The sequence below is a fragment of the Leptonychotes weddellii genome, chromosome 2, assembly GCF_054177405.1.
Source record: "Leptonychotes weddellii isolate Sample4059 chromosome 2, ASM5417740v2, whole genome shotgun sequence".
NCBI classification, from domain to species: Eukaryota; Metazoa; Chordata; class Mammalia; order Carnivora; family Phocidae; genus Leptonychotes; species Leptonychotes weddellii.
Window position 1 is genome coordinate 47800300 of NC_138370.1, and position 27230 is coordinate 47827529.

The 27230-nt window shown below is 36.6% G+C and overlaps 1 protein-coding gene across 2 annotated transcripts in view; it reads right to left on the bottom strand.

Moving 5' to 3' along the window:
* GALNTL6 (polypeptide N-acetylgalactosaminyltransferase like 6) overlaps positions 1-19394 on the bottom strand; it is a 956008-nt gene extending 936614 nt beyond the window's left edge. The window contains exons 1-2 of one of the 2 annotated variants that reach the window (XM_081810998.1): positions 19257-19394; positions 18564-18873 (exon numbers count right to left, since the gene is read on the bottom strand). In XM_081810998.1, coding sequence (XP_081667124.1) covers positions 18564-18701 — 138 coding nt within the window. In that variant the 5' untranslated portion in view covers positions 18702-18873; positions 19257-19394. Of the gene's footprint in view, positions 1-18563; positions 19052-19256 lie in introns of those variants that run through there. The other variant, XM_081810995.1, reaches the window with a different exon arrangement.
* Between the last annotated feature and the right edge of the window lie 7836 nt (positions 19395-27230).

Below are 27230 nucleotides of genomic sequence, written 5' to 3' on the forward strand. Positions count from 1 at the left end.
ATCACTCATCATCAGGGAAATGAAAATCAAAACCCCAAGGAGATATCACTTCACACCTCTCAGAATGACTAAAATCAAAAACACAAGAAACAATAGCTGTTAGCAAGGATGTAGAGAAAAAGGAACCCTCATGCACTGTTGGTGGGAATGCAAACTGGTGCAGCCACTGCATAAAACAGTGTGGAAGTTCTTAAAAATAAAAATACAATTACCATATGATCCAGTAATTCCACTACAGGGTATTTACCCCAAAACTACAAAAACACTAATTCAAAAGGATATACATACCCCTATGTTTATTGCAGCATTATTTACAATATTCAAATTATGGAAGAAACCCAAGTATCCATTGATAGATGAATGGATAAAGAAAATGTGGTATATATATATACAATATGCTATTACTCAGCCATAAAAAAGAATGAAATCTTGCCATTTGCAATGACATGGTTGGAAGGCTAGAGAGTATTGTGCCAAGCAAAATAAGCCAGTCAGAGAAAGACAAATACCATATAATTTCAGTCAAATGTGGAATTTAAGAAACAAAACAAAAGATCAAAGGAAAAAAAAGAGAGAGAGAGAAACCAAAGACACTCTTAACTATAGAGAACAAACACAAGGTTAGCAGAGGGTAGGTGGGGGGGAGAATGGTTGAAACAGGTGAAGGGAATTAAAAGTAGACTTATTTTAATGAGCACTAAGTAATGTACAGAATTGGTGAATCACTATATTGAACACCTGAAACCAATATAACACTGTATGTTAACTATACCAGATTTAAAATAAGAATTCTTATTGTGAAATAAGCCTAATATCATTAAAAAAAACAGCTGATGAGTGGAAAGTGAAATTCCTCCTTACCACTGTATATAAACAAATTTTATGTAACATTTATTATATAATAGTATGTATATTATATAATATTATATGTTATATATTATATGACAATATACTTAAAGCAAAAAAAAAAGACTGCAAGTGAAAATATGCAGAAACCATTATTAGAAAAGAAAGTGATCAAATCTCAGAATAGTTAAGTTTTAGCCTTGTATTGAGGTAGTTTATGGCAGAACAGAATTATTGCTCTTTTAAGTCTACTTTGTTCTTAATATTAGCAGTTTCATCAAACTCTGGCTAAATGTAATACATACTTAACAAATTAATTAAAATTGGAATAAGATATTTGAAAGCCTCAAGAATTCATTCATGTGTAACATTTATTATTAGCAATAAATATTTTTAATAGAACATAAATTTATATAAAAAAATCTGTCACCCCTCTATAGCAATTCATTGTGCATCCATTACACACTGTGATAAACAATTGATACAGTACTTCACATTCACACAAAAAAGAAAACTTTTTAATATTACACTCTAGATTTCACGGAGTGTTTTGTGTACTTACCTACCCTTTTTTTTTAAGATTTTATTTATTATTTATTTGAGAGAGAGATCACAAGCGAGAGAGCACAAGCAGGGGGAGCAACAGAGGGAGAGGGAGAAGCAGACTCCCACTGAGCAGGGGGCCAAACACGGGGTTCCATCCCAGGACCCTGGGATCATGACCCAAGCCAAAGGCAGACACTTAACCAACTGAGTCACCCAGGTGTCCCGAACTTACCTACTCTTACTTAATACTGCTCAATATGCCACTAATCAGGCCATATGGAAAAGACTTTAAGAGAGAATAATCAAAATCAGTTTAGACCACCCCACAGCATTTTATATTGATTAAAATGAGCATTTAGGGCAACCTTAAAAATTGAAAAGTAAACCCCAAATCTGTAACTTTGGGGATGTGTATTGCAATGAGGATAAAGTGACCTTCAACATTTTGCTCTGATGGTGGTAGGACTCAGAAAGCTTGCTCATGTTTATGTTTGTCTAGAAGTACTCATATGTCAGCCTCAAATATTCACTACTAGCTAGTGCAGACACCCATTTACCTTATGCTTTAACTTTATAACTCTTTCTTCTGGGCCCATGGTGAAAAAGAAAAAAAAATTCATTCTTATTCACTATTCCTAAGTGATGTTTTTAAGAGTCACGGCTCAAATTTTCATATTTACTCAAACCTAATAAACCAGGGAACAAAATGACATTTGCTAAAATGAGAAATGAAAATATTATTCAATACTTCTCACAAAGTACTCACATGTCCATCAATACTGACAATGGCAAAATTTATATATATATATATATGAAATACATATATATGTATATGCACATATAATCAATGTCACACAGGAAAGGAAGCAAGACACTATAAAATATCAGTCATAGGTAAGTAAATAAAAATCAGACAGAAACAGTAAGAAATTAAATAAATTGATTTATAAGATAAGCATAAATTAAAAGGAATATCCTACCCAACTTAAAGATGGGGTCGCAAAACATAATAAAAAGAACGAGAAAACTCTGACAAACACACGAACTACTAGTTTACATTTAAAAAGGACAAATATCTGTAGCGAATACTTGATTGCTGTACTTGGATTAAAATATTTTTAAAATGTATTATTTAAAGAAATTCTCACCAGAATTTACACATTCCATCAGTAAAATGAAAATAAAAACCTTTCCCATCTAAAAATATCACAAAAAAATAGTATTTGTATCTATCTACATGAAAGATACTGATGAATCATTCAGAGTCAATATATCACCACAAGATCACTGACAAAGACAGAATGTGTCTCAAATAAGTAGAAATATATAATTGCAGAAACTCACAGAAACAATGTAAAATCATATAAAGTGTTGTAAATAGGAAAAAGACTTTAGTGTTCAAGTCAAACAAGTTGCTTAAAATTGGATGCACATATTTTCTCATAACGGTTAACAAAACATCCACCGGCATGTTTTTGTTAGGTGATGGTGCCTACAAAGTTATGTTTTAGCATCTAAATATTATGATACAAGTCAATGTGTAATAGCATGTATTATTTTTGCCCAACTATAAGAACATTTAAATGGCATTTTGACTACTAGATCCCATTGAACTGATAATATTAAGGAAAAAGATGTGATTTTAAAAACTCCCTCTACTATTTCTGCACTTTTTTTTTTTAAGTAGGCTCCATGCCCAGTGCGGAGAGCAACGGAGGGCCTGAACTCACAGCCCTGAGATGAAGACCCCAGCGGAGATCAAGAGTCTGACACTTAACCAACTGAGCCACCCAGGTGCCCCTCTACACATCTTTTTAAAGCTGAATACACCTTGGTAACATTTCTTATATTGAAAATCATTTTAATACACTATTGAGATGAACACAAAAGCAACTGAAATGAAAGAAGGTCAAAGTTAGGTGACCAGTAGATAGAAATGTCAGAATGAGAAGCTCAAAAATCCAAAGCTGACCATCATACTAGTACAAAGAAGAGGAAATATAATTAATGTGCTTGAAGTAATTTAGCATCATGAAGAGCTTTGTGGAACCATCTCATCAAACACAATGTTATATAATTATCAGAACAGTAAGAGATTTCCCCCAAGACACTGCATTAAATACGCCTCTACCAAATAAACCCTGTCATATCTTTTCTAGCTCTTAGAATTTTTTCCTAATCTCATTTATAAGTTTTACCCTTGAATTTTCTCCCTTTCTCTCTGTGCTTCCACATCCCCACTAGACAACTGCTAATTAAAATGAACACAGGTAAATCAAGGTAGATTTTTTCAAAAGAAGGGGGGGGTTTTAAAACGAGGACCTGTGCTAGCTAATAGAAGCCTTAAAATCTGAAGCATTCAAATTAAAATAAACCCCTTGAAATCTGTCAATCTGTATTTCCAAAATGACTTTTTAATTTTTTTATTATTTTTTTGAAGATTTTTATTTATTTATTTGACAGAGAGAGATACAGTGAGGGAACACAAGCAGGGGGAGTAGGAGAGGGAGGAGCAGGCTTCCCGCTGAGCAAGGAGCCTGATGTGGGGCTCGATCCCAGAACCCTGGGATCATGACCTGAGCAGAAGGCAGACGTTTAATGACTGAGCCACCCAGGTGCCCCCAAAATGACTTTTTTAAATGAAGAGGGCTGCTTAGTGTTCCCTTGTAGGTTGTAATAATTAACTCGACTACAACCTTTTTTTATTTTTTTTAAGATTTTATTTGTTTATTTGTCAGAGGGAGAGAAAGACAGAAAGAGCACAAGCAGGGAGAACAGCAGAGGGAGAAGCAGGCTCCCCACTGAGCAAGGAGCCCCATGTGGGACTTGATCCCAGGACCCTGGGATCATGACCTGAACCGAAGGCAGATGCTTAACTGACTGAGCCATCCAGGTGTTCCTACAAGCTTTTTTATAAATCAGTAAAATTTTTAAATAAAGTCTTCCTAAGTTGTCACAGCTATTATTTTAATGTAGATACACCTTGTGCCTAAACATTTTATAAGTGTAAGTTATACTACAGATGTTGCTGTAATTACAGAAAGAATACACTCAATGATTATACGCTGTTCTTTATCTTACTGGCTTGTTTGAAGGTCACCCTCCTTCCATTAAAGTTACTGGAGCCATACACAGCTTCTGTAGCATCTCAGATGTGTACAAGTTTGATGAAATCTCATTGTGATTTGCAGTATCAGGATCAGTCAAGTCTTGACATAACAGCATATTTAGTCAGAGAGAGACTGATAGAACAAACACATCCAAATGGAACCTTAATTCATGAGGATGACAAGAGTTTAACTTTTTTATACTCACAGTTGTTTGATAATACATATATGGTATTTAAGCATACACAATGGGTTGTGCATACTCTTGTTTTTGTATAAATACAGTTCAGCTCATGTAAGTTCAATATACAGAAAACAACTCATATCTATCATCCCTCATTCTTTCAAGAAATATTTACTGAAAGCCTAATTTGTGGTCAGTCAATACTAGGCACTGGCATTAAAACGTGGAAAAAGACAATTTCTAACTGGATTAGTTTCCCGGGGCTGCTGTAACAAATCACCACAAGTTAGGTGACTTCAAACAACAAGAAGTTACTCTCTCACAGTTCTGGAGGCCAGAAGTTCCAAATCAAGATGTTGGCAGGGCTGCATTACCTCTGGAGGCTCTATCCTCCATTGCCTCTTCCAGCTGCTTGGCTTATTCTGCATCACTCCAATCTCTGCCTCCACCTTCACACTGCATCTCCGTCTTCTGTCTGTGTCTTCTTTCCTTCTGTGCATCAAATCCCCCGTGTCGTGTGTCTTTTTTAAGGATGCTTGTCACTGGATTTAGGGCCCAGCAGGATAATCCAGAATGGTCTCTGCAGCTCAAGATCCTTAAATTAATTACATCTGCAAGATTCTTTTTCCAAATAAGGTAACATTCACAAGTTCAATGGATTAGTACATGGATGAACTTTTTTTTTTGGGGGGGGGACAGGGGGAGTGCATCAGTCGACCTACTACTAAGTTTAAGGAATTCACTGATTAACGGTATATAAACTACCTAAATAGGTAGTTATTACACAGACTGATAAGTTCCATTCTAAGGGCAGAAAAAGAAAGTTTTTCTTAGGGAACAGGTAAGGTACCAAACCCAAGCATGAGAGATCAGAGAAAGTTTCCCAGAAAGAGCTTGAAGAAAAGTAGAAATTATTCAGGTAAGACTGAAGATAAAATATAGGCAAATTCCTGGAAGAGAAAGAATATCGTATTCTAAGGAACCTAAAAGAAGTTCAAAGTGGTTGGAGCCTGGGTAGTCGTGGCAATAAAATAGTGACCAGTTGGGTTCATCAAGGAGTGTTTAATACAGGGAAGCCATATTAAAGAACTTGAACTTTAATCCAAAGATTAGAGAAGCTAGTGAGTAGACTGACAAATGGCCATGGCCTGTTCATTTACACACTTTGGATAAACAACTCTCTGCTGTGAGTGTGGACTGGAGGACAAGGCTGGAGGGAGGAGTATTAAGTTGAGGGTCTTTTCCAGAAATCCAGTGAAGTGTTTATGCTGGTCCCAGCTAGGGCAGTGGCAAGGGGCATCAAGAGATGTGGATGAGTGCAAAAGAGATGTTTTAGGAAGAACTGCTAATGCTTATCAATCAACTGAATTTAAGAGTAAACATAATGAAGGTACCAACCATAATGAACACCTGGATAGATGATGGTGTACTTCATTTAGGTAAGAGACACAAAAGGAGAACCGCTGCAGAGAATGGAAGAGAAAAATGGATTTCATTGCAGCATTTAAGGTTTAAAATATGTTTCTAGATTTTAGTGGTGTGTGGATCACGTGTTCAGAGGGAAATTCGGATTAGACATAATGATTTGGGAGTCATCAACTTAAATTTGATAGCTGAAATTACGAGGGGCTGGATGAATTGCCCCTTCCCCCAAGCCCCTCTCCCGAGAATGCAGAGAAGATGTAATTGCAGAGACCACCAAAGAAAATAACATTTTAAGCAAAAGGACAGAAGTAGGTGTCTATAAAGACACTGTAAACGTGTTTGTGCATGCATGGTGGTTGGGATGGGCCGTGGAGATAGAATTAAAATAGGAGTTCACACAGCAAAGGCTAAAGTAAAGAATCAGTGCACATTTCCCTATTCAGCCTTCTTGCTTGTTTCCCAAAGCTGCCGTTCCAGCCTCTTCCCTCTTTAAGTCTCCCACTCTGCCACCTCTTCTCCTCAGATAAAGACGACTGTTTCAGGTAAGAGAGTTTAGTTAAATTCTATCAAGTAGTATGACTAATGAGAAGTGCTTTTGGAATTAACTACAAAGAGATTTTCAGTGACACTGCTGAAAGGAGCTAATGCAGATTCCAGGAGCTGGAATCAGCCTGAGGTACACAGAAGCAGAAAATCAGGAAGTACATGCATCAGGTCTGGCTGTTAAGAGGAGAAAGACAGGACAGTACTAAAAGGGTGTGTGACACACAGTGACATTGTCTTCGCTTTATACTCTTGCTCCCCGTACTCCTCCAAAAGTGGGAGAAATCTGAGCAAGTTCAAATATTGATGGGAAGGATGGATCAGAGAGGAAGAGACTGAAAATAAGTGAAATGAGAAAAGATCAATGTGAAATTCCTAAGAAAACATTGTGGTCTATAGTTTGGAGAGAACATCCCTATGTATCCTAAAGCTAGGGACATTTTTCCACAGTCACATGAGGCAAAAAGAGAACTGAGAAATAAATGCGGATACTTTTTCTGATTTTATGGTATGAAGTCTTGGCTCTCCCAATATGAAAATACTATGCTGTCAGTGAAGAATGAGGCCCGGCTCTTTACTGATAAGAGAAGGGGTGGCAAGGGAGATTTGAGGAGACAAGAGAAGAGTGGAGAAAGCAGCTTTAGAAAATGGGAGAAAGTGCTGAGTGGGAAAGCACAGAGAGATTCTTTACTAGTAGTTTTGGCTTCATTGTGCCAGTTTGTATTTTTAACTTACACAAGATCGCTTCCCTTGAGGTGACACAACTAAGCAATATTTACCTTCTGATGGCACAGTCTGAAATAAGGTGTCAGCTCCCAGTATTACAAACAAAACATAGCAACACAGATCAACAGTAAAAGCCTTGAGCTAAAGAAATATTTCTCACATCATACACATTTCAATAATTGAAAATCCAGTTAGGTTCAACAGAACTTTTTTTTTAATATAATGCAAAAGACTTAAGTTTTTAGAGTTTAAAGTCTTTCGTCCCTTCATAGGACCAATAATTGATCAAATCAATTCCCACTTGAAATATTTCTTTAGGAAAATTTAAAGGAAAAAGCAGAGGAGCATGGGCTCTGAGCAGAAAAAAGGATGGAAGAGGGGGGCAAAGTGATAAAGTAGTTTGTATTTCTACCCTTTCTTGAATAGTATCCCTTGGCCTCTCTGATGCCTATCTTTCCCTCCATATTTCATATATTAGGACTCAAGAAAGAAAGAAAAAAATGGAAGTTTCCATAGAAGTTAAGAGGGGGAAAGAATCCTACTATATAGTTGTTGTTAATCTGACACCCTTCTGTTAGGCTACCTTAAAAAATGATAAGATTCACTCAGCTAGGGAATGAAAGCATTTTCATCTCCCCTACCACCTAATTTTCTACAGTTTTCCATTCCTCTGTCTTTCCAGCCTGTTCTTTTCTCCTAAGCACTAGGAGTGAGAGAGCACTTCCTTTGTCAAGCTCTCTACTCCAGTCTCAAACAGCATCATTTGGAAGCAACCAGAACAATAACATTAAAATTCAAGTTATATAAAATAATAAAATAAAATATTCAACCCTGAAGACATTTTTAGATAATCTTTTTTAGAAGTTCAGACTCAATGACATAATTTATAAGACAGCTTTTATCCCTTGAGGACAAAATTCACATTGAGAAATAAACACCATGTGGAGAGAACAGCACAAAAAATATGAGGGGAAAGGTCCAGATAACAGCATTGGTGCTGACTGCATATGCTGGGAAGAACTAAACTCTCTGTTAAAATCCAGTTTGCTCTCACAGGTAGGGCTATAAGAGTCCTTGGTTCAAGTTACAAAAAACTTTTGAACTAATAAGTGCTATTTTATTTCCATATCGGCTACTAAAAGTAAATAAATAAATTTTAAAAATTAAAGAAAAAGAAGTTAAAGATGCTTCTTTGAACATTTTTTAAAGCCTTATAAGAATGCAAATTTGGGGGGCACCTGGGTGGCTCAGTCCGTTGAGTGCCCAACTCTAGATTTCAGCTCAGGTCATGATCTCAGGGTCTTGAGATGGAGCCCCACATTGGTTCCACACTCAGCAGGGAGTCTGGTTGAAGAATCTCTCCCTCTGCCCCTCCCTACCTCACTCGTGCACATGCATGTGCTCTCTTTCTCAAATAAATAAATAAATATTTAAAAAGAATGAAAAAAAATTTTTTATAAACCCTCATGATGGGTCTATGAAAGAAATGGTATAGGAACATACTTTTCCTTTTTTATCCAATCTCAATTCTCTAGAATTCTAACAGATAATAATAGCTAACACTTTAAAATTGCTTGCTATGTTTTCCAAACATTTTACGAACATTAATCTATTTAACCCACACATTGATTCAACCAAGTAGGCACTGTTTTTTATACCCATCTTATAAATGGCAAATCTAAGACACAGAAAAGATAAGCAGCTTGTCCAAAGTGACACAGGTAGCAAATAATAGAGCTGGAACTGAAACCAGGCAGCCTGGCTCTAGTATCCAAACCCTTAACTACTGTGCATATTTCGTTTCATAGTTGAATTAATATGTAACTCTATGGTCCAGGATATCCAATGTATTTACATTATATGGGGTAAATTATAGATAGTCCAACACTTCAATATTGGTAGAATAATCACTGTAATATCTTAACAAATTTTTGAAAAAGAAAAGTCTCTTCACTTTTGCAATACAGGATAGTAATCTTCCATATACCATGGATTTGCTGTGACTATTTAAGAACAGCTCAACACGGTGTCTGGCACATAGTAAGAAACTATAAATAAATGTTAATATATTGCCTTTAATTATTACTTTTACTCTTATTGTTTTTATCATAATGACTTTATTACTTTTATTATTCATATATTATCTTGGGATTCTTGGCAACTTAATACGACTATCTCCTTATCTCTGTAATTAATATTTACAGGGAAGGGTCACTTCCCTCATTCTACTACCTATACATAACCAATTGCTTTTTTCCTTTGCTCTGCATATCTGTTCATTGTCCGCATTTATTTTGACAGATACATTGCTGTCTTACTGACCAGGTGGTGGCATGGTTTCTTGAAATCCCCATTCTGTATTATTGTCTTCAATCTTTATGATAGGATTTAATATACTATGATAAACATCTAATTACCTATCTATCTAGATATTATAGATATCTACCTATATTATATGGTTTCACACTTCGCAGAACATTTCACAAATGTTCATTTATCTCTCCAAATTAGTAAGATAATTGCATAAGAAAAATCTCAGACTTCTCTGCCAAACTATAACAAGCACAGGCTCTGTATTTACCTTTCATATCATAACAACCTTTTCTGTTTCTCTCCTGCTTTTTCTCGTCTACCTTCATTTTCCTTGGGGACTAGCCTTCACGCATTAGCCTTCTTTTGGCTCCTCTTGTCTCCTACCTACCAGGACCCCACATTCAGCTGTTTATATCAATGCTAGCCCCACCATTACTTGTTATCTATCTTATAAGATATTTTAGTTGTATGTTTAATCTTACCACTTAACCATATACAATTTTGTTTATACCTCTATGACTGTGTGTAACTTCAATCAAGAGCCTATCAGAGACTAATTATCAAACCCAGTCACTTTTTCAAAGTTTTCACTTGCCTTAAACTATGTAGCTGTTAACACTGTTCATCATTTTTTTTCTTTTTTATGAATCCACAGTGCAGAGACTCAAATTTTATCTTTGAGCCTTACTTAACTGTGAATTGAGTTATTCAGAAGAAACCATCTCAATGAATTGTTGGAGGATTAAATCAGTAATTGTGCAGAAAGCACTTAGGGTCACATAAATATCACACAATAACTGACGTTTTCTCTACTTCTTCTAAACTGTAAATAATTAGAACACGTATTTCTTATGAAACAATTTAATCCATCCCTATATTATGGGTGTGTGCATGCCTTCTCTTAATGAGCAGATTGTAAGCTAATTGAAAACAGATTTATCTCTTAATCACTTATTTGCCACAGGGTGTAGCAGAGTATTGTATGGTACACATACCCAATAAACATCTATATTAGCAATAATAAAGAAATTAATAGTGATGTTTCATATATTTTATTATACCTTTACTGGGTTTGCCCAATATTAAGCTTATTCACTACCTTCAGTGAATATTCTAAAAACTGAGAAAAAGGTAGCAATGCTATTTGTTTAGCTTCCCTTAATTATTTACTATGTACCAGGCAATTTACATATATTAATCCAATTAGTTCTCTCTGCTACCCTTTTATGAGAGAATATCGGTGTTAACATATGAAGATCTGAGGTTCAAAGATGTTAAGTGACTTGCCCAAGATGATATATTTTGGTAAGTGGTGAGCCCAATGTCGGAACCTGAAGTATCTGCCCTTCCCTCAGCCTAATCCCAACACTGTCTAATTCTGATAAGAAGATGCAGCTCAACATTCTCCCCCTAAAAGAATGAAGCCCTGTCTAATGAGTCCAGAGACCATACCATTTCTCTCTTTTCTAAAGGTCCATGATACACACAGAAAATTCTACCATTCAGTGCTTGTTTTTTGTTTGTTTGTTTGTTTGTTTGTTTGTTTCATGAATAACAATTTTACCTCACCAATTCACTATTTAGAAAATTAAGAACAGGCACATGCAATATGCTTTTTTGTGTATCCCCTAACTCCACTGAAGGGAATAGTAACTCTGTAAAGTAGCTTCATGATTTTAATAGTTCCTATTCTGCTTTTTAACTTTTTTTCTTCAAAATAATCACTCTCTCTCATGACCAAGATTTAAACAACAAAAGTAGTTCTCAGATTCTTGTTTGTAATTAATGTAGCAAAAAAAAAAAATGACTATATGTGAGGCATGGGCTTTATTTGTTATGGGAAATGAAAGTGGTCACTACAAAGAAGCATAACTTTTAAAAAAAAATCTCTATTAAAAGCTTCATTTTTTAATAACTTTGGATGCACTATACCAAAAAAATCATTTTTTGCAATAAATGATTAGATAAAAAATAAAATTAACAACCTGTCCTTAAGCATTGGACCAAAAAATTACAAAGAAAAAGCCCTTTCATTTTCTAGACCCTATTTATTTGTTTATTGAAAAGTCCCTCCCTTCCAGATTTAACACATCAATGACAGTCCTCTATCATATTCACTGTTGTGCTGTGCTCTCTTGACACAGTCTTGCAAAGAGAAACCATCTGTAAATATTTATTAAACAAACACTAATTTCCTTGTTAATGGCAATGATTGTTTATAAATGCTTATACCATAATAACAATCTATATTCATTAACCCTTATTATATGCTGTTCAAGATACTAAGCATTTATTTTGTCCTCACTGTAACATTACAAGAAAAGTATTATCCCCATTTGACTTAAGAGAAAACTGATTTGGGGAAGATCAATGACTTGCTAAATGTCACAAAGTGTTAAGTGCAGGATCCAGAATTTGAACCCTGATAATTTGGTTCCAGAGCCTACATCCTTACATACTAAAAGAGAACAAAACAGAATGGAAATTCTGATATTTCTCTTATAATTAAGTTCAGCTGGATTCTTTTGCTGAGGAGACATGCCAAAAATAAGGAAAAAGGAAAGCCCCACTCACTCAAACTTGGGTGGCAGCCCTGACAATGTGGTCATTTTTATTATGATAAAATAGTTCACAATGATTTATAATAAAATTCCATCTCTTGCTTTCTAGACTTCAAGTACTGAAAATAACATTCCATGAGTAATTGAGCAATAAATTTAAAATTAGCCTTCTCAGCCCTCATTGAGACACTACCACTCCTTGCAAAAGAGAGCTGATAGCCACCACCACATTGATGGCAACCACAACTGTGTTGATTCTATTACCAGAAAACAAACAAATCACCCTATTTATAATCTGTGCAAGTCTAACAAGCTAAATCCTTGCTATGAGTCTCACACTTGCTAAATAGATGTAAGTACTTCTAGAGACAGATGCATCTTCTTTCTCTCTCTCCATACTTTCCTAGAGTTATACTGATAACATTTAAATGATGCTTCAGACTCAGATGACTAACAGCCTCTTTGTGGATTCAAAGCAATGGAAAAAGTGTAAAGTTACAAAAGTAAAAAAAAAAATGTACAAAATGAAACAGTTGGGTGGATTTATTTTTTCTTTATAAGTGAGGACATGCATGTGGATGTATGTATGTGTGTTGTTAAATGAATACGTGAAATGAATACTTTGACAGTACTGCTAATCCAGTCCACACTTTTCCCCATTATGCTAGAAGGAGGAAAGTTGAAGAAGACATTCATGCAATTTGCCCTTAACCCTAAATATACCTTTCTGGCCACCTAGTTAGAGTTTGGTAGTAACAAACACCAGCATATCAGTGAGGAATGGTGGTAATTGTGTTCTTGAATGTTTGTGGATGCCCTGTCTCTTCTTTTCAACCTTTAAATAAACCCAGTATATATGTGTGTGTGTATTCCTTCCTGTCTAAATATAAATTGTCAGTGGCACAAACATTTTTTATTTTTCTTTTTTGTTGTCCATTCAAGAATTACAACTACATTTTGGGAGAATTTAGGAACTGTTAGCTTTATGGTGTGACAGGTGGAGGTCATATGGAGAGCGAGTATCTAGTTTATGAGTGTGTCTTTTACTATCATCCTGAGAACCTCCTATTTCTTGGTACATTTGGACATTTGATTCTATAATGGTACTTTGTCAACACATGTAAATGTTAAGGAAAGAGAAGAATGATGTAGTCATGTCAGATGGTTTTAAGAATGGAAGTATCCAGTGCTCACCTCTTCATCATAAGCAAGCCAAGCAAATGAGAAATGAGTGACTGCTGAGACAAAGCACAACCACATCTGATTCTATATCCCACTTACACTGCCTAACTTCTTTTCCTCATTTAATTTGTATCCCCTCCTTTAAGGTTATTCTTGATGTACCTTAGCTGACTTTCACCTGTACAAAAGTGTTACAAGGGGAGACAGAGTTGCAACCTTCCCTAAAGGCTATCATGGCTACTCCTGACAGAACTTAAAAAAAAAAAAAAAAAAAACCCTCAATTCTCTTCTCTGTACCACTTAAAGCACCCAAACTTCCTTACCCTTTTCCCTACATATTCCGTCTTGACTTGGTTTCTTTTATAGATTAAAAAATATATAGGAGGTTAATTGATTCAGCACAGCTTATCCAACACAGCAATGGACAGGAGAAAAACCTATCTAATTTTTTTACCAGATTGTGAACAGAAGACTGTGTTTCACACAGTCTCCCAGGAGGCAAGGTGATGAACTAATCATGTTGCGATCTACGAGGTCACAGCAAATAATTAAGACACTTGTTACAGTGGTCTGTGTGGTGTGATCCTGTAGCGAGTCAGAATGGATTTTCCATAAATTCAAGAAAAGGTCCTTTAAAATCCTAATTTAAAACCTACATTTTAGCTAATTAAGAACAGTATGGCTCAAACTAATGCATCATTTCACATCTAGTGCACTGATAATCCTGAGTGCAGGAAGAGAGAAAACCTTATTTTTTTTCTCCTGTTCTTAGCTCTTCCAATATCTAAGGTGTTTGCTGGAAAAGAAACACAGACACACTCTACTGCTTTAGTGATCAGCATGACAAAGAAAAGCATAAGACAGTTTGCATATACTCAGTACCAATTATCTGACATCTTCACATCATAAAACAGGTTTAAAATGCCACAGGGGAAAAATGTTCTTAGCCAAAAGAAAGAATCCCCCCAAAGTGTGGTTAACATTTAGAAGAGCTGGTCAAAGATGCTGAGAAATCTTTCAGAAGATTATTTTTTTTTAAATGAAGGTGAAGCCCCACATCTGTCATGTACAGCTTACATATGGATCTGACTAAAAACAAAATATTACTACACAATACTTTCCATACCCAAGATGTGATTTCAGAACTTTATGTACCTTATGTGGCAACGACGATTAGCCCTATTTCATCAATAAAACTTCCTAAGTACAAAGAAATAAGAAGGTATTACAATTTAAAAGTGACATGAGTATCTAGTTTTGGTTTTTTAATGTGGTAAAAAAATCCAGGCCAAACACAAGTTTCTAAAATCATTCTGAATAATTGTGAAAATGTCTGATTTAAAATTCTGGAAATTTGACTCTACTTCTTTCATTTCAAAAAATGATTTGTAAAAATATTGCAAGACCTTCTTCATATTCTGAATATTCTTGTATTATTTCTGCAAGTCATATTATTTGCAACTTTGTTGCCAAAACTACAGCTACTTTTTTTATTAAGCTTTTCAATGTATTTAGGAAAACAAAGTGTTTTGGGGGTAGTTTTTATTTACCTATTCTTGTGTGAATAATTAGGAAGAAAGGTATAATAATGCTGAGTGAAGTAGTTTTGCTCTAAAATATTGTTTTGTTCTAATTATCACCCTAATGCCTGTTTAATTAAGATCCAAATACATAATGTTAATTTAAATGCAGCTGAAAGCAGAGAAGAACAGCAATTCAAATTTTAAGAGAAAAATGAGAAGAATTATTACACAATAATCATACAGTAATCATTCTCAGCTAAATATCATATTCATTATCAATAGATTATTTTATAATATATGTATATATTTCTAAACAAAACAAAGGGGATAATTATATCATCCCCATAAAAGCAAAAAAGTGACAAAATTACTCAACTGAAAATAACATATGACAATTATGATTGATAACATATAAACCAAAACTATAAAATATCTTCAAACTTTTCTAAAACATTAAAAATCTCAAAAGCTTAAAAATTATTTTAGTAACTGGATTCCAACTTTGCAGAGCCCAAACAATAAAATACACACTTTAATTATTGCATTATTAAATTTTTTCAATCCCCTTTGGTTGTGTGAGAGAAAAGAAAAAAAAAAACTTTTAGATGAATAATTTGGGAATTTTTATTTTTTTTCTTTTCTGCATCATAAATGGGTAAATATTATAATAGGGAATTGTCATAAAATTAGTCTTAATATGAAATGACAATAAATACAATTAACTTGTAATAGTATAAAAATGCGAAAAAATGTGCAAAATACTAAACAGCATGAAAATTAACGTATAGTTTCTATCAGTGTTTTCTGTTTACCCTCACTTTGTTTCAGATTATATAATAAATACTGTTTATACTGAACAGTGGATAGACAAACTATTAGTGATGTGCTCTGATAAAATACAAATTAGGAGAACTTAAAGAGTGTTAGCCATTCCATGATTTTGAATCTCCATAAATTGAAGTATTTCCCTACAGCCCATTGTAATAATTAAACTATTTAAGATGGTGAAGGTTTTCAATTCCTGTGACCACCAGCACATCACACATGCTGTTTTACACATAACTGCTGTAAAAATAGACCGCTCATATGGGCACGTGACTTGTTTTGAATAGCTTCACTACTTACTGCTATCAATGCCTCAATCAGCACATTATCCTTACCCTCACGATTTTACAACTTAGGGATAAATATAGTAAAAGATGGCTCTTGAAGAACATTTTAGCAATTAACCATGAAATAGTCTTTTTAGAACAAACTGCTAAATTTAAATAACACATTACCCAATAGTCAAATTACATGCTTCAATTGGAAACCTGTGTGTTTAGCTGACTTACTAACATTGATTTATAGATACATTAGCAAACTATTATATCACAACACTGAGCATGTTTAATTCATCACTGAAAGTCATTTTTTAATTTGGTCGTGTATATATATATATATATTTATAATACATATATGACTTAACTCTTACTTATCCAATACTTGTATAATGTCAACTATCCTAATTATCTTTCCAATTATATTTAACAGTGGAATAAAACCCATAAAAGCTTATCTTTTCCTGTTTTACAATGAATTCTATCTTTCGGTAAGTGACAATTTCTACCTTTTTAACTTTATTTTGTTTCTGTAAGAATTAGTTTTAAAACTATTATTTAGGTTAAAAACTACTAAAGTATGTGATCGACATTCATTTTATGGCATATTACTGCCTGACTTTACTCTTGGTTTCAAAGCTGTTACAGAGGATTATTAAACTGGAATGTCACGAGATCTCCATCAGTTATTTACTCAACAGTGTATGAAACTTTGAGAAACACCTCCTTATCTTACCAACGCATGCCTTTCATAATGGTTAATTTATTACCTAATATTAAGTATCACTGGTACTACAAAAGAACCAGAACAAGGAAACTCTTTTGCAGATTACAGTAAGTCAGAAAGTTGATTTGCCATATTTCATTTTTTTAATACCATTATACAAACAAATTTCTCATTAAGAGTCAAAATCAGTAAGACCCAGTGTGAAAGTTGTAAAGATCTCATTAATAAGATTAATTAGTGTTTTATGTTAGCTATACAACAAATACTTCAGATGGTTATGGTTAATTGAATTAACAAAACTCAAGGAAAAGTCATTTTGCTTTTGTTAGTTTAACTATTTTGAAATAGAAATTTTATATAATAACATTAGTATTAACTACTAATGTTAACAAAATTTTGTTTCTTAACAAGGATGGAGAAATGAGTGATCTAAATAGGAAAAAAAAGTTTCACATTCAAAGTGCCCATCTTCCTTTTTTTCACTGGAATAACAAAACAATATACTTCAAATCAAAGTTATATCCCTATTAGAAAGGATGGTAGAGATCAACAACTAAACAAAAACATGTCAACATTTTTCCTCAAAATTCCAATCTACCAAAAATCCATAAGCAACTAGTTATCTTTAAAGTTTACAGACTGGTAACCATCACTTCTTAAAATGAAAAAGCAGATTACCTCCATGTATTTCACATGTATACCACTCACTGTATAAAGAGATTAAACTTTGTTAAGTATAAGAACAAATATTTAATTACCTTTGATATATATTCCTGTTGTCCACAAATGGACTTTTATTTAAACACATAATATGTGTGGAAGGTACACAGTGTACATGGGTGATGACCCTTGAAATTAAGAATATTAATATTCTGAGGTGATGCACAGGACTAGTTAAAAAAAAAGTGTTACATCAATACCACGAAGAAGGCTGCATTCTATTGTTAAAAGTTTAATTACAGAAGCTGTCTTACTTATTAATAAACAAGAAATTCAACAATATTACTTCTCATCAACACTTCGTGAAGGATTTTTTGCATTATTACTCACTAAGAAAGTGTTATTTTGACCTATGTTAGGTCATGAGTGTTGCACATACTAACAGATTGCATATACGTGAAAACAAAACATACCACGCTACGCAGTGTTTCAAATATGAAGGAAAGCCTTTAGCAACAAACTATTATCACCAGATTGTGAAACTGAACAGACATCCTCGATAACTCTGCCTGTATACCCCACCACACCACCTTAGCAACAGGAGAGAAAAAACAGAGACTTTAAGTTTCCACAGAGTAAAAAGCTGTTGCTAAGCAAAAATTACAACCAAAAATATAGAAAGCTGTGGCTTGTTTTTTGAGAACTACTTCACAAGTTTAATGATTTAATTGGCCCAGTTCACTTTAATGTAGATACCCAAACCGGATGAAAAGCAAAAACAAATCTCCGTGACTAAACTTGTACCAAACCCACTTCCATATCCCACAAATTAGCAGTTACCTTTCATACACCTCAAGTTAAAATCAACCTAAAGACCAACTGAGAGAGATTGTCTTCTCTTCCTCTCTTATCCTTCTTTTCTAGTTTATTTTACATTTCACCCACGTCATTAGTTGAGATCTTAAAACAAGGACTTTCTTAAACCCCAAAGTCTCGAGTCTTGTAATATGTGCCCTGTAAATACTTGGGAGAAAACCCAAGGCTACCACACTTGCTTCCTTGTGTCCCCGCGAGTTGCATGTCTTACCAATCCTGTGAGCTTTCTCCGGATGGCACTTACCTGCTGCTCCCCGGGTTCTGTAGATTTCACCAAGTGCTTATCCTTGTACAGAGACCAGAGACCAATATTGGGCAGGAAAATTAAAGCCACCATGAATAACAAAGTCATCTGCAGAAATCTCTTCTGTTTCCTCTTCATTGCAAATGATAACAGAGAAGAAAAGTTAAAGGAGATGGCTCCCTGACTGCTTCTTGTGTTTAATGCCAAAGTCCTTTCCTCTCCCCTGCGAAGCACCAGAAACTGAGGAGAAGCTAAAAACTTTTGTTGCGTGCTCAGCACCAATCTGCAGGATTCAGAGGGAGTTGGGCATCTGCAGAACAAACGCACAGTTACTTTCCCCCCAGAAAACTATGACGAAGGCATTATCTATTGGCTTAGAAGTAAATGACTTGACTGAGGAAATCATTAAGCCTCTCGCAATATAAAGCAATGGATTTGACACATAATCATAAGTTATGAAAGTCTATAGCATTCTAGATACGTAAGAACACAGCAGTGGTGGTGTTTTCCCCCCTTAGTGGGGGAGGGTTGGATTAGGGAGGAGCGGGTCAGTAGGGGGAACGACGTGGGAGGAAGCGGCTCAGCCCCAGCAAGAGTCAGGAAGAAAAGCGTCCGCTTTTGACATTGGAACATCACCTTCCTCGTCTTCCCTGAACGTCTGTCTCCTCCTGTGCTCCCCCTGGGATAACCCACCTGAACTCAAGTTCAACTCCCTCTGAAGCCAGCGTGCTGGCGGGCTCCACACGGATCCAGGGACACGGGCACCGGAGCACAACTCCTGTTTGGATGGAGGTCCACAAACTCCTGGATGCTCACGCGCTGTCTAAACTCTCCTCCGCAGGCAGCGGCTCGCGAGCGGGGAACCTGCTGGAAGGGAGGCTACAGATGTCAGCGGAGTCCAGCCAGGAAGTGGAGGCTCCGCGCCGTTTCGCCCCGCGCAGCCCTCGGAACGTGATCTTCCGCGAAGTAAGCGCTCTGCCCATCAATCTCTTCCCCTTCCCGCGTGACGCTCTCACGCTCCGCTCTTCATGTTACCATTCTTTTCCGGCAATTGAGCGAACCCCAGAGAAACATCACGAGCACCCGAAAGGCGGTATGTTCAGCCTCGCCTCCCGCGAAGGGGATGAAGGGAGGTGAAGCCGAGTCTGCGCTGGGCTGGGCAAGGGGCGAGGGCGCCGGGGAGGGCGAGCAGTACGCGAAGCTGCGCAGCGCTAGCTCCCGGCCGCCCGCTCCTCGTTCGCTGTCGTCTGCCTTTCGCCGAGAGGCTGCTGGTGCCGACCACGTGCGGGAGCCCGAGCCCGGGAGGGGAGGGCGGGCCGCCTGGAGGGGGTGGGCAATTCCTCCCGGCTTCCAGACCCTATATAAACAAACCCCGATGCGAGGAAGAGGGGAGGGCGAAGACGCTGCAGGACGTGGATTTGCAGCTGCCAGCCTCCGCCGAGCCTCTCTTTCTCGGCCAGGGCTTCTCGGGGCAACCTCAGACCGGCATAGATACCCGCTCCCCCACTCATCTCACCCAAAAGGCGCCAGGCCAGAGACTCCGGAGAAAAAGTCGCCGGCGCTCGCGGGTTTACCCCGATTCCTCCATGGTGCCGGCGGGAGCGTAGCGAGCCCGGATGCGGCGGCGGCCGCGGGAGACGGAGGAGGACCGAGGCTGGGCCCGTCCCGCCGAGAGGGGCTTCCCGGGTCCCGCCGCTCAGGCCAGGTACGTGGTGGGGGAGGAGGAAGAGGCTCCCGAAGCGAGGCAGGGCTGAGGCTCGGGGTTCTCAGGCAGCAGCTTCTGGAGCGACTCCCGCGGAGACCCAGGGCGCTATACTTGGGTCTGCAAACACCCGGGGCCCCGTTAAGATTTGGCAGTGCCTCCGCGCTCCTCCCCCGCCCTGCTCGTCCGCACTCCGCACTCTTTCACTGCAAGGGCTACCTGTCCCTCCGACCTCGCACACTCCTCCCATGATACCCGGAAAATGTGGGGATCGAGACTTATCTCTGGCAGAAGGGACTCCTCCCTCTCCCCGACATACAGATGCACCAACGCCCCTGAGCGCACACGCACGAACCTGGGCAGCCTCTCCGAGAGACCTGCGTGCCTAGCAACGTGCATTGGGTACTCTTGGGATCCAGAGCTCATAACTCCTGAAGGAATGGGGACTTAAATGAGGCGACAGACATGCATGCAGTGCCCCCTTGTATCAGCCCTGTCTAGAACCAAAAAGAATCGCCATGGCCATCTCTTTGTTACAGGCTAGATGTGATGCCCACATACTTGGGATAGATGAGACTGTGGGCCCCAGAACGGTATTTTGGTATTTTCCCTCTCCCTTCTTTTCTTCCTCTCTTCTTCATCTCTCGCTCGCTGGCTCCCTATTCTCCTCCCCCTCCCTCTGCCACCCACTTCTACTCTCTATCCGTGGCTCACTTGAGAAAGACACAGATGTGAGTGTTAAAGAGTTATTATGCCTTCAACTCCTCACATTATGATTTTAAAATGTATTTGAGCAATATATATTGGCTGTATGACTGCATGAATAAAGCTTTGTGCTGCAATATTTGTCTTTGTGAATCACTTGCATTTCAAAAAAGTATATAAACACGTTTCATAAATGTTTTTAAATATGTCCTTTATGTAAAGACCAATTACCCTTCAATTTTTCACAAATGCAAGAATCCAGAGAGCAAGAGGCTTAATTCCTCACCACCCTTACACAAACACACACACACACACACACTGCCTTTTGTATTCTGCATTATTTTCTGATCTTTTTCTCTCTCAGCAAGTGCAGTTCTGAAACATAGAAATATGAATTCTGAGAAGAAACAGCATGGAGAGATTTTGCTGGGAGGCTTGGTCCTCAAGGAAAGGTTTTGGGTAATTATTTAAGTATATTGGACATTTTCTGCCTTATAGATGTTATTAACAATTAAGAAATAAAAGTACTCAAAGGTAAACTTGGAATTAAAAAAATTAAAAATTCTTCACGTTTTAAATAATGGTTTCTTCATACCCTCCCCCCCTCAAAAAAAAAGCCCTGGATCCCAAATAGACATATTGTCATATTGTCATTCTGTTTGCTGAATCCAGGATTCTGACATGAATTATGCTTCATACTTGTTACACTACTAAATGGTCTTGCAAACAGTACCCATTCCCAGAACATTGTTAGTTTCAGTGACTGGGTATAATAACCGTTACTGCCCAAATCAAGTACATGCAGAATATATGGTAGAAACTAGAGGGAGAAAATTATTATGTTCACCCCTTTTACTGTGTAGCTCCAAACAATCACTTTTGCTTTTTTCCTCCATTTACTTATTTATCTCTTTATTTATTTGAATCAGATCATAATTTCCACTCAATCTGGTCTTCTTTTACAATTCCATATATAAATTTCCAATAGATGACAATGCTTCTAACTAAACTTAATATGTTAAGTTCAGTTTACAAACAAACAAAAACACATAAAATGACAGTTAATTCCTTTGTTCAGATAATACAGATTAAAATGAAAGACACATTCTTTTTACATTAGTTATTAATATTGGTTTAATAAAAATCCTGTCTTTAAAAATTTGTTTTATATCCAAGGGCCCCTTTTTACCTCTGTTTGCTTCTCCATTTTGTTATTTATGATTCAACTGGGAACCTCAGGTAATCAGAGTCCCATGTGTCTAGCAATGTGTTAATAGCTACAGGGACACATGGGAGGCAAATAGAGCCATATCTGTGACCATGAATAATTTACAGTCTAGTTGAAAAAGTAATATAAAGGCAACTGGAATAAATTGGAAAGAAGCAGGATATTGCTTTAGTTATAGCTCTACTCCAAAATTTGATGACTTAAAACAACTATCTCACTATCTCTCCTGATTCTTTGTATTTGAATGGTCTCAGCTAGGCAGTTCTGCTTGGAGTGATAAAGGCTGGGTCTTGGGGCTTAGATCTTGCTGGGCCAGGATGGCTCCCTTACATGGGTAACAGTTGGTACTGTCAGCTGGAAGATCATCTGGGGCAGTCAGTTGGAGCCTCTCAATTCTCTACATGGCCCCTCCACATAGCCTGAGCTTCTCACAACCTGGTAGCCAAGATCCAAAAGGGAACATCCCAAGAATCTGTGTTCCAAGAGGGAGAAAGCAAAAACTGCTGAGTCCTCTTAAAGGCCCAGAATTGGCACCACCTCACTTTTGCAGTAGTCACAGGACAAGCCCGGATTCTCTGGAGGGGGTGGTGGTGAAAGTATGGCGTTCAAACTGACATCTCAGTGAGAGATTTGATGAAGAGTATTATGGCCATCTTTAACCCACTATAGATATTCAAAGGCACATAGGTAGGAATTCCTAAGGAAGGCCTAACCAGATTAGACAGTGGATGATGAGGTGTAATGGGGAAAAGTTTTCATAGGTTGGATTGATGCAAATTTTTCAATTTCTATAGACAGTGAATTAACTTTTAGTTTAAAAATAGGTTTATTATGGGGCACCTGGGTGGCTCAGTCGGTTGAGAGTCTGACTCTTGATTTTGGCTCAGGTCATGATATCAGGGTCATGAGATTGCCCTGCAGTGGGCTCCATGCTCAGCTGAGGGTCTGCTTCTCTCCTTTCCCCTCTGTCTCTCTCTCTCTGCACCCCCCCATGATTCAATCTCTCTCTCTCTCAAATAAATAAATCAATATTTATAAAAAAATAAGCTTATTACTCGCTGTGAATTGTGCAAGACTGTTGAATCTCAGATCTGTACCTCTGAAACAAATAATGCAATATATGTTAAGAAAAAAAAGAAGAAGAAGAAGAAGGTAGCGGGAGGGGAAGAATGAAGCGGGGGAAATCGGAGGGGTAGACGAACCATGAGAGACGATGGACTCTGAAAAACAAACAGGGTTCTAGAGGGGAGGAGGGTGGGAGGATGGGTTAGCCTGGTGGTGGGTATTGAGGAGGGCACATTCTGCATGGAGCACTGGGTATTATGCACAAACAATGAATCATGGAACACTTCATCTAAAACTAATGATGTAATGTATGGGGATTAACATAAGAATAAAAAAAAATAAGCTTATTACTTCACTTCCAGTTATAAATACTAGGGATGTCATTTATACCATGATGACTAAAGTTAACATTGCTGTGTGATATATAGGAGAGTTGTTAAAAGACTAGATCCTAAGGGTTCTCATCACAAGGAGAATTTTTTTTATTTTCTTTTACTGTATCTATGTGAGAAGATGAATATTAACTAAACCTATTGTAATCCTTTCATAATATATGTATAAGTCAAACCATTATGCTGTACACCTTAAACAGTGATGCATGTCAATTCTCAACAAAACTGGAAAAATAAGTTTATTATCTTATTTAAAAGACTGTGACATGATTGGAACTTAGTTGGAAAGAGAACATTCACCTTGGATCTTAATATGGTGGGGTTTATTTTCACTGACATGAGTTTTTTCCAAGGTTTTATCAGAAGGAAGAGACACTAGAGCATAAAGATAATGTGTCTAGAAATGGAGGTATAGGGGCACCTGTGTGGTTCAGTCTGTTAAGCGTCTGCCTTCGGCTCAGGTCATGATCCTGGAGTCCCGGGATGGAGTCCCGCATCAGCTCCCTGCTCAGCGGGGAGTCTATTTCTCCCTCTGACCTTCCCCCCTCTCATGCTCTCTCATTCTCTCTCTCTCTCAAATAAATAAATAAAATCTTTAAAAAAAATGGAGGCATATTCCAATCTTCTTTTATCCAATGATGATGTCTGGAATATGAAAAATCTTGAAAGTTTCCACTCTGAATAAACTACTAGGATATTTTGTTATTAGTGTACCTTTATCTAAGTTATCTCAGTTTTTAAAGAAAAATGAGTCTACAGTGAAAATTGGGAATGTATTAAATAGCAATTTTAGTGAAAGTATATTTAAATTATACAATTCATTTTTGTGGAATTAAATCAAGACATATGTTATAGGAATCTTCTTCATTTTTTTCTCTGGAATTTCAATGTTTTCCACTACACAATAGAAGGAAATAAGAGCCAACCTAAATATCAAAATGTGATAATACTCAATCTCTATCATTGTTGAAATTCTTCACCAAAAGAGCCCTGAGTCAATTTCTATATATATGCAAGTGCTGTTGGGCAGAGGATACAAAGATGAACATTCTTGCAGAATTTTCAGCACCGCAAGGGAATTAAAGGTGTTTGCAGTTAAATGTGGTGCAAATTAAAAAGTGACAAATGCTAAAAGAAAAAGAAGGTTGTTTTTTCTTGGCCTAAATATTTTCTAACTAGACAAGATCTTCACTTTCTGGTGTTTAAACTCTTAATAGTCAAATTTACCTCTCAATATGTTTTTTTTTTCTTTTACCAGTAGAATATACCTTGATTTGAATATAAATATATAAATATAAATATAAATATATTGAATATATTTTTATTTCCCTATGTATTTAGCTATCAAACATTCTTTAGCACTTACTACATGCCAGGAATTTATATAAGCATTTCTTAGGCATAAGTCATTTAATTTTATAAATAATCTTATTATGTAGGTTATATTACTATCTCCATTTAAGAGCTTAGAAAACTATGGCAAGGAAATGGTAAGCATCTTGGTCAAATAAGTGTAGTAAGTGCTAGGGCAGGAATTTAAACCCAGGCATTTTGCTCCAGATTCCATAATCTTAATCACTGCATTGTATTTCCTAAAAATTTTTCTGACAAAAATGTTAATTCTCTCTATATATATCTATAGATATAGATATAGATATAGATATCTTTTATTTCATTTTTACCTTTGTGAGAAGTTTAAAAGAGCTAAGCAAAAGAGTTGAATTTGGGGGAGATGATAGTCCAGTTTTATAACCTTGAAGCTTCTTTGTTCTTTTTCTTTTTTTTCCTTTCTATTTTTTTTATTAGGAGTGTAAAAACGAAGGTTATGCTGAAGATAATATTATACAATAAACTATTCCTTGATATTTTACATTATATATAAATATATTTTTAGTTTGCATGATTATAATTATATATCGATCGCATATTAGATTTCTAGCTTAGCCTTGACCTTTATTTTATCATATACAGCCTTTTACAAAGAATATTTAACCCATACTATGCCTGTAAAATATTTGTGGTGAACAAATAAAGTACATCCATTTATTTCAGTGAAAAGTCTAAATATTGTTTGATGAAATCAAGTGGTAATAAAATTAATTTTAAATTTGAATGCAATACAAAATATCAAAAATGTAAATTTTTTTTAAAAGATACAATTAATGTAAGTGAAGCCAGTAAAACATGCTTAAGAAGCCACTGAATGGCATATGGCATGTTCCACTTTTTTTTTTTTTTTGAGAAAGAGAAAATAAAGATGTCAGACACACATTATGTATTGAATATTAAATTTTTTCTGACAATACTTATGGGCATGAAATAAATTTAAAAAATATAAACTTATTATAATTTGAGATATACTCATATCAATTAACAGACATTTACTAATACTTTAATAACAACCCAGACATTGGAGACACAATAGTGAACACCACGGACAGCCTTCAGACATTTAACTACAGAAACAAGTTAAGTGTAGATTACGGATTAGAACAAGTCATGGTTAAAAATTAAGATGTGGAGAAAAATAAGTTAGGGAAGAAGAATAGAGCATGCCAGGAGGGGAAGTGGTATAATTTCAAATAAAGCATTAGCGAAAGTCCTCACTGAGTTGAAACAAATATCTGAAGGAAGCAAGGAAGTGAACTTGGATTCCAAGAAGATGGAATTCCAAGTAGGGGAAGCAGGAAGCAGAAGACTCTTTGGTGGGTTTATCCGGGATGTGAGAGAACAACAAAGAAAGTGCTCCTGGAACAAAGGGCTGTGAAGGAGGAGATGGGGGAGTAGGGTGAGGAATGAGATGGGGAGCCAGGTCAGATATTACAGTCTAGTGTAGACAGAGATTTAAACCTATAGGAGAAATCTGACTTTTAGTCTGAGTGAGATGGGAAGCCACTAAAAGGATGTGAGTAGAGATTAATACAATCTGAGTTACTTTTTAATAAGATCATCCTGGCTGCTGTGTTGAAAATAGATTACAGGATAGATAGGAAAGAAGTTGCGTTAATCCAAAGGAGATGTTGTCTCTCTTAGGGTGATAGCAGTGGAGATGAACAAAAATAGACTTGAAAAAATCTCACTATAAAACTGCACTGAATAGTGGCTGGAACGAATATGGGGTGTGTGAGAGAAAGAGAGAGCCCAAGATACTCCAAGTTTTTGGTCCACGCTCTTGCAAGCCTGGATTTGTCTTTTACTAAGATAAGAAGACATTGGGAGAAACAGGCTTGACGGAGAAGATCAGGTGTTTGATTGGACTTACTGAGATGGCATAGCTAATGGTAGAAATGTTGAGTGAGTGTTTGGATATAAGACTCTGGAATTAACAGAGGTAGAGGGATGTGGAATCTAAGTTGAGGATATAACTCTAGAAGACCTTGGAGTACTTAAAGCCATAAATGTTATGAGATTATCAAGAGACTGAGTGCAGGTAGATAATGGAACAATCAAAGGTGTTCCAACAATAAAAGCTTAGGGAGATGAAGAGAAACCAGCAAAGGACCTTTAGAGGCAGTAGTCAGTGTGGTTTGTGGAAAACCATGAGAGTCAAATGAAGAGACTGTCTCAAAGAGGCG